Source organism: Macadamia integrifolia, chromosome 8 (genome assembly GCF_013358625.1).
Source record: "Macadamia integrifolia cultivar HAES 741 chromosome 8, SCU_Mint_v3, whole genome shotgun sequence".
Lineage (NCBI taxonomy): Eukaryota > Viridiplantae > Streptophyta > Magnoliopsida > Proteales > Proteaceae > Macadamia > Macadamia integrifolia.
This window is the reverse complement of record NC_056564.1, coordinates 6937275-6950266: the sequence shown is the minus strand read 5'-3', so window position 1 is coordinate 6950266 and position 12992 is coordinate 6937275. Positions and strand designations below refer to the sequence as shown.

The window sequence follows — 12992 nt, the reverse complement described above, 5'->3', positions numbered from 1 at the left end:
GATGGAGGGGGATATGGATCTCTCCAGCGCATCCTCACCAGCGTGGGGTGCTGAAGAAACACCAGTGAGGAGAGAGATATTGAAAGGAAGAGAGAAAACATGAGAGAGAGAGAGAGAGAGAGAGAGAGAGAGAGAGAGAGATGTCAAGATTCTTTTTTGGAGGATAGAGATGAAAAATTCACTATTCTCACGTCTATTATATTTATAATATGTGAAAGATCCTCTAAACTGAACATGGAGCCATGGAGGATACATTTGCATCCTCCCTCTTTCTCTATTTCTTACATGAAATGACCACTTTACTAGTCATTTATGAAATCATTTTGTCGCTTTTCATAATGTATTCTTACTAATGCAGAATTGCTTCAAGAATTCTCTCTCTTCACCCAAAATAATAATAATAATAATAATAATATGGATGGAATGATTTCTGCATGCCAATGGAAAGAATTCTTCATATAATCCCAACTCTTTCTACCATGGTCTAAAGGAACATCAGAAATGGATGTAGCACATACATCCATGCACATTTAGCAAAGGAGAAGGTTTGCAACTTGATGACCGGTAATGTATGGAATACCAGCCTCCTTTCATTCCTCCCTGTAAATACTTAAATACTGTTAATACAATTTTGAATATTAATATCAGCTCCCAACAGGATCAAAGGTGGTTCACTATTTCAAAATCAAGATGCCTTACCACTAAATTAGCTGTTCAATTTTTAAATTATAGTGTTCCTACTAATTGTATTCAATCTTTCAACAGATGTTCATGCTTGTCTCTTTGCTCACACTAATGGTGTTTCTTATGAAAACTCTATCTCCATCCAAAATTTAAGTTTTTCTTTTGGAAAGTTTCCCATGGAGGTATCCTGACACTGGATGTATTGGAAATGTAGATGCTTTTGGAGACTACCTACGTCTTATGCCACAAATAACATGAAACCCTCTGACACACGTTCTTATCCTGTGATTTTACCAAAAGAATTTGGACGGCTAGCCCTCTGGCCTTCATATTGACGCCCTTAATCTTAATGCTATTTCCTTTCAGCAGTTAATTTTGTATTTTTTTAACTCAACTTTCATTCCACGTGATACTCTTGAGTATTTCTTCTGAGCTTTTATAATTCTATGTTGGGACCAGATTATTTTCAACTAGGAAAAACTGAACCCCTACAACATACTTGAACCTGCACTAAAATGGATCTACTATATTTCCACTTCAAAATTTCACTCCTCGACGAGGCAGGTACTTACCCATACACTCAACTCCCCTACTAGTGTCGATCATGAATTTGCTATTCTAATCTGTGCTTTATCGACCAATACCTTCTCATCTATTGTCAGTTGGGCCGTGGGAATTCTGCATAAAGGAGTAAGCCATATAATAATGACACACCATCTCTTGACAGGAAACATGTTTGAAGGAGGCGTCAGAGCTCTCTTATATGAAGCAAAGCTTGCCATGGATCCGGGGGTGGGTGGATAGTCAACGACGACTGGATTAATTCTGAAGTGATTCAACAGCTCTCTTTTGAAATTGTAACACCTTAATCTGATATTTATACCTCTACTTATGAACAGGCAAAATGAAAAAGCAGAGGAAGCTAATGCTGGCATAGTTGGCAACAGTGGAGTGTCAATAAGGCAGAAGTCACCCCATCTGCTCCTCTTTAGTATGCCAATATCACTGAGGAACTCATCAGGAAGTGTGGATAAAGAGGTAAACTTAATTATAAGACTAAATATAGGAGAATAGAGAAAAGGGGTGCAACACGAGGACTTCTCAGTGGGTCACCCATCCTAGTACTACTATCACCCAAGCACGCTTAATTACAGAGTTTTAATGGGATCTAGTGCATTGGTGTTGGTATGATCACACCCAAACCGGTAAATCTAAACCGGCCAGCCGATTGGATGGGTAGAATGCACTTTTCTATGTTTTTTACACTGTGTGGAAATCGTGGTACCATATTCCTAATGATAGCTACTACGGCAGCTCATGGATGCGCCACCCACACCATATCTCACCATATTATTATACTCCCAATTTCAACAAATCAATAAATTATTATGAGAAAGGGAAATTAAAATCTTGGTGTCCAATATTCCAATATAAATTGTCAAAACTCAAGATTTAATTAGTGTTTGTTATCATAAAGGATATCCAAGTGACTAATGGATTCTTTTTCCTTCAAAACTTAATTAGTTGGCAAACCAAAAGGGTTTCACATGCTTTAGTCATTATAGCCAACTACTTATTCCAAATTATATGGTTTTAAAATTTGGATTGGATTCTATCGAATCATCTAATTTAATTTGAAATTTATTTTAATTCTTTGTTTATTAAGTATGATCAAGTCATGTGAAGTCCAAGTAAGTTTGGTTGATTCCAAAATGATTTGAATCAAAATTGATAGAGACTGATATCATATATTATTTCGAAATTTTTTTAGCATTTTTTACTTAAAATGTAGTATTTTAGGGAATGGAAATATACTACTAGTCGGTGTAATGTAAAAGGTTTCTCTTGAATTCACATAAATATTAATACGAAAAAAAAACTTTACCGGTCTATCATAGAAAACACCTAGATGTAATCCTAATTTTCAATGGTTTGTGAAAAGACGCTTTTGCCATCCCCTCATCATCGGAAAACATAAGCTATGTCTGAACGTTCCCTACACTAGAGTGCTAGGATTCCCCCTCTTGATAGGTTAGATGCAACAGAGATTTTGCGAATGATGAATGCATGGGAAGATATAAGGCTAAAAAAATGGTAAAACTAGATGTACAATCCATAAATCCCCTAGATGAGTCAACCAGAAAAGATTTTATGATTAGCTAATAACAAGACTTTTAGAATTTTGACAATAAAAACCAAAAGAATGAAAAAGAAATAATAATAAAATTTTAAAAATAAATAAATAAATAAATAAACGATTTTTTTAATGAAGATGACAATTGTGATGTACCATGAAGCTTGATAAGTTAATGTTGTTAATTAAGGGACCTCTAGTTTATTGGATAAGATAAAATCACTATCTAATCCTTCCACATGGGAATGTGCCTCAAATCAAAAGCCTCAATTAAAGAGAAATCTAATTGATCCATTTAATCTCAATTACCGTGCCACGTTGCTTTGAATTTCAACTGCTTTCTATAAACATTCTTTAAAATTTGGTTCCATTATTTGTTATGTACAAGAAGGGATTTTTCCTTTTTATTAAACATTACTCGACCACCCTATAATGCCATGGCATAGCTGGACGTTCAATACAAAAATCAATTAACTAATCTACAACTTTGCATGTTTGTGCCTACATATTAAATAGAAATTATAGAATGTTCAAATCTGTAGCTACTAAAAAATGATTCTTTTGACCAAAATACAATAATACTAATTAAGGAATGTGTTGTAGTTCCCTAAAGCCATATATTTATTTTATCATATATAATTATAGGAAAAGTGTCTCTGAGTAGTCGGCGGCGTCGCAAATGTCCTCTCACAAATATTTTTTAGGGAAAAAGATCTATGCTTGGTTGCGTGCAGTTTGCACGTAAACACAGGGACTTGACGAAATGACCTCCCTATAGCCTTGAAATAAGAAATCTCACTCCATTGAGACCGCTGCACATGCTTCATCGACATCGTGCTTGTGCAAAGGCCATACATCTTGGCAGCAAGAGGAGGGGTGGGAAAGGAAGCTGAATAGATATAGAAGGACCCTCTAAATAAGGCTACTTGTATGGACAAAATATATGCCATGTGGTAGATTGGGTGGAACCCAAATCTTCTAGACAGGTAGACTTTAAGGTCCCTATAGGCTTATATACCAATTCTACCAATGTGGCAAAATAGAAATTTGGCATTCCGTGACTACCAAGACAATGCACATAATGTATGAACTACAAGAGTGTGCATGGCAGGATCCAACTCTTTTGTGGTGTGACACGATGTGTGATGAACATCTGATTGTCGAAAGCACCCAGGCATGCACCCAAGGACTCTCAATCAATGGATGTGTACCGCACACTGTGCCACGCCATAGAGGGAACCCACGTGTGTATGCCAATACCTAAGGGCATATATGACTGAAATATACTTTCAAATTTAACACATATTTGATTGTGCCTATCTATCTAATGTGAACTTGCCCCATCATCCTTCCATATGGCATACAATTAGAGTGATCACATAGAAAACCTTCTTACTTGGGTCATCTAAAAAAACTTTTGCGTATCATAGCCAAATTGCTCACGAAGTTGTCAACGAGATTTGGCTCCAATTCACATCTAGAGTAAGGAGGCAACATATACATTTTTTTTTAACGACAAATATTCAGGCCTTCCCCTTACTAGTCTCGCAAGTTCATACTGAATCCACAACCATATGAATTAGCATATATCGGAATTAAATAAGAACCATTCAACATTCACTGAAAATATTGAAAAACACTAAACAGCCCGTGTGAGTGATATCAAAGTATAATAAGATTCGAATTTAAAATCACATGCTTCACGAAGATACCTTACCAACCCCGCTACTCCTTTGGGGTCAATATCTATATATACATATATATATATACATATACAAAAATCATCAATGATGAGATAGTAAACGATAATGAAAATCCAACTATTGAGATACATGTCAAGACCCTTTCAACCATTGAATCTTCACTATCACTCACCGCTTAGTGCACATGAATTGAATCCTACAGACATCCCTTTGCCACCAGAAAAATATCCACGCATCCACATCGGTCGTCAATCTTATTCCTCAATAATTCCGACTTTTAACTCCCTAGTCCTGAGCCAAACCGTCCCTGTCTCTTTCCGTTTACCAGAAAAAAATAATAATAATTGCTTTGAAATGTTATTACTTTACAGCTTAGACAACAGATAATTTGACACGTGGATGTAATAGAAACTGTTGGCTTTGCCTGCTTCTGCCATACACAAAAACTTGGACCAAGTTATAAGGTCTTGTTTACAGTGACCCTGTGGGCCACGTATGATTCAAATCTTCTTTGTCCCATATGGGCCCCATAGGTTGTGGTGGGGACTCTTTTGGGACATCGATGATTTGGGTTTGTGGAACAAGCAAGTGTAATGGAGTAGGAATCGCTGGTGAGAGTGTTAATCCAAAGAAACTCGGAGCCGTTGGTGGGGCCCTTCCTCGTGAAATCCGTCTCAGTAGGGGGCCCTTTGCCTCTTTCTATTCTTTACTTCTCCTACCATTTATAAGGAAGAGAAGAAGATAATTGATTTATCCTAACTTTACTTTATTGCCTATGAAATATGATATTTCTTACAAAGGCCCTTCTGCTTCACAACTTTTACAATAAGCCCCTAAAACCATTATAATGAAATGGGGAAAAAAACATTACCGAATCCCGTGGCTCTGTACTCCAACACAAAGACGAGTGAGATCTCTTCACCTTCTTTGAAATAAAAAATTTTCATTTGTGATGAAATTCATAAACATAATTTCATTGGCTTTTTGCTGACCCAAAAGCCCCACAACGAGACAATGATCTCTTGAGTATAGTTCAGTACTTTCAAAGCTATATTTGTCATTTGGCAAACTTCAACTCGATTGATACTTGACATGTAAACATGGAGTTAGTAAAAGCTATAGTCTAAGAGGGACTCTCCATGCATGGATGATTCAGATAATTTTGGTAGTTTTCTACAATGTTTTGTATTTCCGCGTATAAGAATCCATTGACTATTTGCTTAAAATAGGATGTTAATGAGCTACTTTGTGTATAGTTATGAATCAATTATTATGAGGACTTATTCAATAGACAAAAAGAAGAGGAACCAATAATATCATGATTCATAAACCCAAGTAGCATGAAGTTCCATGAACTCTTGATGTGATACATTTCTATCAAAATCAAATGAATGAACCTGAACCTGAACCTGAACCTGGTAGATAGAGTTCAAGTCTCCCAACTTTTCTATCTGATGCTTTTCTCCCAACCTTTCTATCAAAATCAAAAGACTGAACCTGAACTTGGTAGATACATTTCTATCAGATAGTTTTCTCCCAACCCTATTTTACAACTTCATTAATTTTGTTTTAGTTGAAACCTGACATATGAATAAGAGATCTTCAGATCTATTATTAAATTTGAGCTCCAACATATATCTCAAGTTGTAGATATTTATGCTAGCCTGGACAAACACTCTCTATTATTTATTTTTGTTAGTCTTCCAAAAAACTTTAGTTTTAATTGCTATAAATAAACATGATTAATTTTTCCACTAATTACGAATTACGAGTTATAATTGAACCGTTCCTAAAAATATATCTTATCCTTTAACTAATACTATATATATCATTAATATTAGTTCAATTAATTTCTTTATTTTAATTCTCAAGACTAATAACAAATTAGCTTTAAATTAAGAGAAAAAGAAGGTTCTTAGTCATGTGGCCTTTGCATCAACTCACAAAAGATGACGAAATGATGCCCCAATCTTTATGAACTCCACAGCCTTTGCATCAACTCACAAAAGATGGTGAAATGATACCCCAATCTTTATGAACTCCACAAAACCCACTCGTTATTGATGCTCATGTATACCCCCTCTTAGGTTCTCACATTGACGCAAAAGTTACACGACAGAAGAGCTTTCATTACTCCTTAAATTAAATATCAATAGCCCAACCATTACTCGAAGACCAATGGCTTTTCATTGATGTCTCTAACTTAAAAAAAAAAAATTACTAATTATCTTATTTATTTGTGTGTGTCTAGCCAGCGTTGTTCCAACTATGGAGTTTAGCTACATAAATTCCTTTTCCTTCAATCAATTGTACTCAAAGTTTTATTAATTATTATTGATCCCAATCTATTCATATCTTCCTTCGTCACTTCTCTTAGAGTCATAAATATGTAACAAAACATAGATATCATGGGTTTATGCAAGAATATTAGAACTTTTGGGGACTTAAAACTAATAAAAGGAGATGACTATGGTATTTGCTGATATGTCTCTCTTTCCTTTTCCAAATTAAAGCAAAAAATACGTACAACCTGGTCAAGATCTTGGTACCTTAAACACGTGTACGTCTGCCAATTGGACTGAAATCTATATGCCACGTGTCTATCACGTCAAAATCGAAGGTAGCTATCGCACATCGCCATTGGGATCATGAGAGACATGAGTTCCCCTCCTCTCTTTTCTTTCCTTCCCTCTCCCTTTCCCTTTTATCTGTTCCTTCTTCCATGGCTTTCTGGTTCTCTTCTTTAAGACATAGAAACGAAACGAAACGAACCGAGCCTAGATCGATGTCTCAGGTAGAAGGAAACAAACCTCTCTTATCTAATCGGTATATTTGAACCCTTTATACTTCCATTATCAACTGTTCTGTATATATTTTGTATACGGATCTGCTATTACGATCTCTGGTTCTGTAATTTGGAAGTGTTTCGAGCCTTTTCTCACGTGGTATTCGAGGTGGATGTTGTGGAAGATCCTTTCCTAAAAGGAGCGCTTCAGGAGACTATAATGGTAGGCTTCTTCTGGATCTCTGATCTCACCCTGTGAATTTTGGGTGCATTTTTTCTTTGTTGTTCAGGTGGGTATGAAATGATATGTGTTGAGTAAACGGATTGAAGTTGTTGTTTTTGGTTTTCTTCTCAGTTTGAGTTTGGGGAGAAATCGTAAGCGCTACAGGAAATGCCGAGGCAGAATCGAAGCATCGAGGGTCTGATTGGAGGACACTGTAAGATCCGGAAACGATGTTGCTCTTCTTCATCATCTTCGTCATCGTTAGTACAGAATTACCGTTTCAAGAGGGCGATTTTGGTTGGGAAGAGAGGAGGATCGAGTACCCCTGTTCCCACATGGAAGTTGAGATCAAGATCTTCTTCTGTGGTCGGAATTGAAGAATCCCCGAAATACCCGCCGTCGCGGAGCGGTGGTAAAGGAAATCTACCGCCTGTTTCGGCCCGGAAGCTCGCCGCTACTCTGTGGGAGATGAATGAGATCCCTTCTCCTCGAATGAAAGAGGACGCTTCGGATGAGAGAAGAGTCCTTAAGAAAGAGATGAGAGGCAGAGAAAGGCACTCCAGGTCAGTCCTGTCGGGTTCTCTCCCTCCACATTTGTCCGATCCATCCCATAGCCCTGGTTCGGAGGTGCGGTTTTCTTCTTCTTCTTCTCTCTCTCTCTTTCTCTCTCTTCTTACCAGAAATATTCCTGAAAATTTCAGACCCTTCTTTTTTTCCTTTAAATTTTGTAGAGGATGGACCGTTCAGGAACTGGGAGTCTCCGAAGAAGATCATCCGGCATTTCTCAGAAGCTTCGGCCGACTGATCACAATGTTGGATATTTTGACTCTCTGAGCAATGCCAGTTTGATGGAGGTAACGCTACACATGAACACAACTTTTTCTTCGTTTAAGACGTTTTTAATGGCTCTGTCTCTCTGATTATACTTCTCTTTCGTTTTTTAAAAACTACTAGCTTGATTCCTTGGAACTGAACTTACGTGATCGGAGGGTTTCAATCTGTTACAATTTTGTTCACATTCAAAGGAGAAATGACAAGGAAGAACTAAAATTGTATTTGATCTTTTTTTTTCTTGGTTTGCAGATCGATACACGATCTCGAGGGATTACTCCAACAGGGTCCGTCTTGGGAAGCAAGAACCGTTTGAAGGATCTCAGCAATGGTCTCACCACATCTAAGGAGCTACTGAAAATACTTAACCGGATTTGGGGTCTGGAAGAGCAGCATTCCTCAAGCATGTCTCTTGTCTCGGCCTTGCGTGTGGAGCTCGACCGTGCTCGAATCCAGGTTGAACAGCTGATCCATGAACAGAGGTCTGATTATAAGGAGATTAATTATCTTATGAAACGTTTTGCCGAAGAGAAAGCAGCTTGGAAGAGCAAGGAACAAGAAAGGATCCAAGCTGCAATTGATTCCGTTGCAGGGGACCTTGAAATGGAGAGGAAGCTCAGGAGACGAGCTGAGGGCTTGAACAAGAAGCTCGGGATGGAATTAGCTGATACCAAATTATCTCTCTTAAAGGCGATCAAAGAACTCGAGAGCGAGAAGAGGGTAAGGGAGGTAGTGGAAGAAGCGTGTGAAGCGTTGGCCAGGAGTGTCGGAGAAGACAAGGCTGAGGTGGAAGAATTGAAGAGAGAGTCTGCCATGGTTCGGGAAGAGGTGGAAAAGGAAAGAGAGATGCTTCAATTAGCAGACGTATTGCGTGAGGAAAGAGTCCAGATGAAGCTGTCAGAGGCCAAGTTTCAGTTCGAGGAGAAAAACGCCGCCGTGGACAAGCTGCGGAACGAGCTCGAAACCATTCTGAAATCTAAGAAGGCTGCCAAGGAGAAACAAGTAGTTGGGTCTAATGTAATTAATTCTCGTCTGGGTTATTATCAGAATGAGGAAGGATACGATGAAGGTGAAGTAGAAGAAGAAGAGGAGGAAGAAGACGAAGAAGAAGAAGAAGAGGAAGAGGAAGAGGAAGATGACTCTGCTGAAAGTGATCTTCATTCGATAGAGCTGAACATGGACAACACAAGCAAGGGCTGCAAGTGGAGTTACGCTACAGGAGCTACTATTACTACTACTAAAGAAGATCCAAAAAGGGTTTCAGTTGAGGAAGAAATTAGGGGAAGGAAGTCCATATCTGAGAAGATGCCCCGTGGGAGTGGAGGTAGCTCTCTTGAAAGGAGTATTTCGGATGGAATTGAATGGAATCTGAGAAGTGAGAATGGTCAGAATTCAGAAGATGGGATTGTATGGGGGATCTTCTCAGAACTGGAAAGGGAAATTCCTAGACAACATTACGAAGATGAAACACAGAGATACAAATCGGTGAAGGGTATTAGAGATCAACTATTATCTGGTTCAAGGATGGCATCAGCCCGAGGCTTCGCCAGCCCTACACGCCAATGGGGCCAACCATGGCCCTCGCGAGAGTCCGGCAATGGTGGACGCGAGAGGCCGAGTATAGTGACACAGGGGAGTGATTCGAGGGCGAGGCTAATGGAAGGTCAGCATCCAAGGCGTTCTAGGTAGTTAAAAACCAAAACAATCCTATCTTTTACTAAATTTCTTCTGAAATTGATTGATGCTCTTCACTCTGGTGGTGGTGGCTTCTTAATTTTTAGATCAAATTTTCACTTTAAAAAGAAAAAAAGACTCTTGCCTGTTCTTTGATTTTGCTTTTGTACAAAAACTTCTGGTGTTACTGAGCAATAATTATATGATCTACGAGTATCAAAATTTTGGAGTTGCATTACCCTTTGCCTCGGCAATCATCTGTGCCTGGGAACTCTCTCGTTTTTTTTAGTAGAAGATAACTCATTCATTAGAATCACCCAACAGGGAATCAGTTGCATTGGGAACCTCCCTTGGCAAAATACTATTCAACCAGGAAACTCAATTACAGAAGAGGAAGAGAGCACCCTGTGAGAAAGGGTGTGAACAACAATATTTGTTTCATGGCGGCTGAAATGAAAGATGCACTCCACGAAAAATGAGAAAAGATAGAGGAAAGATGGATAATATCATCCCTCGTCTGTGGGTTGGGACCAAACTTTTCCATAGTGGTGGTTGGCAAAGTTGAAGATGGGATAAAACAGGTGAGAAGCTATAGGTCTCTAGAATCAGAAAAACCTACTCCCTCTCAGATTTATTAAACGGATTAAGACCAAAGTTTATTTATTTTTAATCAAAATCAAACCATTTATTAAATGGTTCGATTTGGATTCAGTAAATGATTTTTGACACCTTCGCTGCAAGGTCTTTTGATTTAGTGGTACTTTCAAGTGGCCAGAAAGGATCATGCCTCATGGCCACCTCTCTCACGTTTCTAAAGTGATATTGAACTCTAGCAGCTTTTATGACACATTGGAAGTATACCCCTTCTTTCAAGAACGCAAGTGACTCTTTATTTTTTTAGGTAAACTACCACATTTATTTATGTACCTAGGTCTGATAATGTGGTGGCTCACTCTATCTCTAAATGGGCAATAAATGACCTCCATTGGGGTTATGGGGAGTCCGGTTCCTTGAGGACTTAATCTTGTATGTCAGTTCTTGCCTGTTGTGGATTAATGAACTCTCATCCTCCCAAAAAAAAGGATTAATGTACCCTCACTCTTAGTGGTGTGTTTGCAAAAAGAAGTGAAAAAACTAAGGGAAAAGGTTAGGTATATCAATGGTTTTTCTAGAGCTAGCAATTCAATCAATGGGAAGGTTGGGATAGAAGGGGTATAGAGAAGTTTTCCAAGGGGAGGATAATAGAGAGAGAGACACAGATCGGGTATACTGGTGGTGGTGGCATACCCAGCTTTTTCTCAAAAGTAAAAGTAAAGGATAATTTTGTCAAACCACTTGCCTAATTAACACCATCTAACTTTCCAACCCAAAGAAGGTATATGCAATCCCCTGGAATCATCAATCAGAGATTTAAACCAGTCTCTGACAATATCGATATAGATTGGCTGTATTGGGCCAGATCAAACCATTTTACCCTTAAATTTGACTCTTTTTTTTTTTTAAATATCGAGTTTACACACATTTTACTCTCGACAGAAACCATCGGTATGACACCCATACTCAATACCATGCATGGAATGCAAAACAGCTTGAAGTCCTCAAAAACCCTAGGTTTCGATTGGATTTACTTTAAAGCCCCGTTTGTTTAGAGGCGAGGCGAGGCGAGGGGAGGGGAGGGGAGGGTGGGGTGGGAGTCTCTGATACATGGGTCCCATATGTTACTTGGGTGAGCAACCGGAATGGGAAAGTGAGGGAGGGTTAGCATCCCACCCCAGATGGTTTGGTTGTGTTGGAGGAGAAAGGGAGGCTAAGAGAGAGGAGGAAAAATCAACAATGAAAATAAAACCCATCGAAGCACCGGAGGTGGTAACGAGGGCGTTGCTTTCGCCGATGAGGGAGGAGGGGAGTTGACGAGGAGGGAAAGGGATTAGAGCATAGAGACAGGGATGAAGAAGATCATGATCGAAATACCAGGTTTGCTTTTGGAAATTCCAGACCTTTGCTGCATTTTTTTTCCCTTTAGAATCCAGCAGATTTTTCCAAAAACCTACGATTTTTTTGTTTAATCTCCAAACAAAATTTTAATCTGAGTTTGAATTCCCTTATTCCTGAAAACCCTACTTTGCAAAGACTTTAAAATTTTAATCTGATGGATTTTACTTGTATGAATTCTAGATTTCACCACCAAAAGAGAGACACTGGGAAGCAACAAAAGTTCTAGGGCTAAAAAGCTCTAAAAGTACCATCAACTATCATTCTCGCATTTCTTCTTGATCCACAATTTCAGATTCCAGTGTATTTGATCAAACCCTAATCGCCGAACAGATTTGGAAAGCAGCGATCATGAACAACCAAGAAAAACATGGCTGGGAATCACACCATGTCCTGCTCCCTTCCTAACGCCTCAACCTGAAAGGCTTGGAACTGATCCCAGAGTGTCATAACCCGCATCCGTTCTGGCAATGGCGACGGAGATCTCACAGAGAGAAGCAAGAAGGGAAGAGAACGGAAGCCAGAGAGAGAGAGGTACCGTTGCATCTTCTTGGAAATTCCGCAAAGTCCCAGCAGAGTCCCACCAAATTGGTGGGACTTTGTGAGGGCCTGGGGCGGGAGAACCACTATGCCACATGGGCCGACAGTAAAATTGTGGCTGTCTGCTCATTCTCCCACCCCTTACAACCAAACAACTCAAAATACCACAATTTTAGGAAAAGTTGAGAACTCTCCCACCCCATCAAAACCCTTCTAAACAAACGGGTCCTAATGGATATTTTGAAGGTAATAATAATTTATGATTTTTTTTTTCACTTTAATCTAAACACCTTTTTTTTTCTACCCTCGGTTGAATCCCTATCATTTTATGTGTACTCATAACTATGAAACAGTGACAGCTCTGGAGAATACATGGTGATAAATCACTCTTTAATTATTTTAAAATTTCATTACTAGTAATTGAAA

At 38.7% G+C, this 12992-nt stretch overlaps 1 protein-coding gene and 1 pseudogene across 1 annotated transcript; one reads left to right on the top strand and one right to left on the bottom strand.

Moving 5' to 3' along the window:
- Window positions 1-1764: 1764 nt before the first annotated feature.
- LOC122087809 lies at window positions 1765-1883 on the bottom strand (annotated as a pseudogene).
- Window positions 1884-7179: 5296 nt separating this feature from the next.
- Window positions 7180-10269, top strand: LOC122087457 (uncharacterized protein At5g41620). Its single transcript, XM_042656607.1, has 4 exons — window positions 7180-7529; window positions 7662-8156; window positions 8261-8383; window positions 8613-10269. Exons 2-4 carry the CDS (start codon window positions 7698-7700, stop codon window positions 10047-10049), a joined length of 2019 nt encoding a protein of 672 aa, XP_042512541.1. The 5' UTR covers window positions 7180-7529; window positions 7662-7697; the 3' UTR covers window positions 10050-10269.
- Window positions 10270-12992: the final 2723 nt, after the last annotated feature.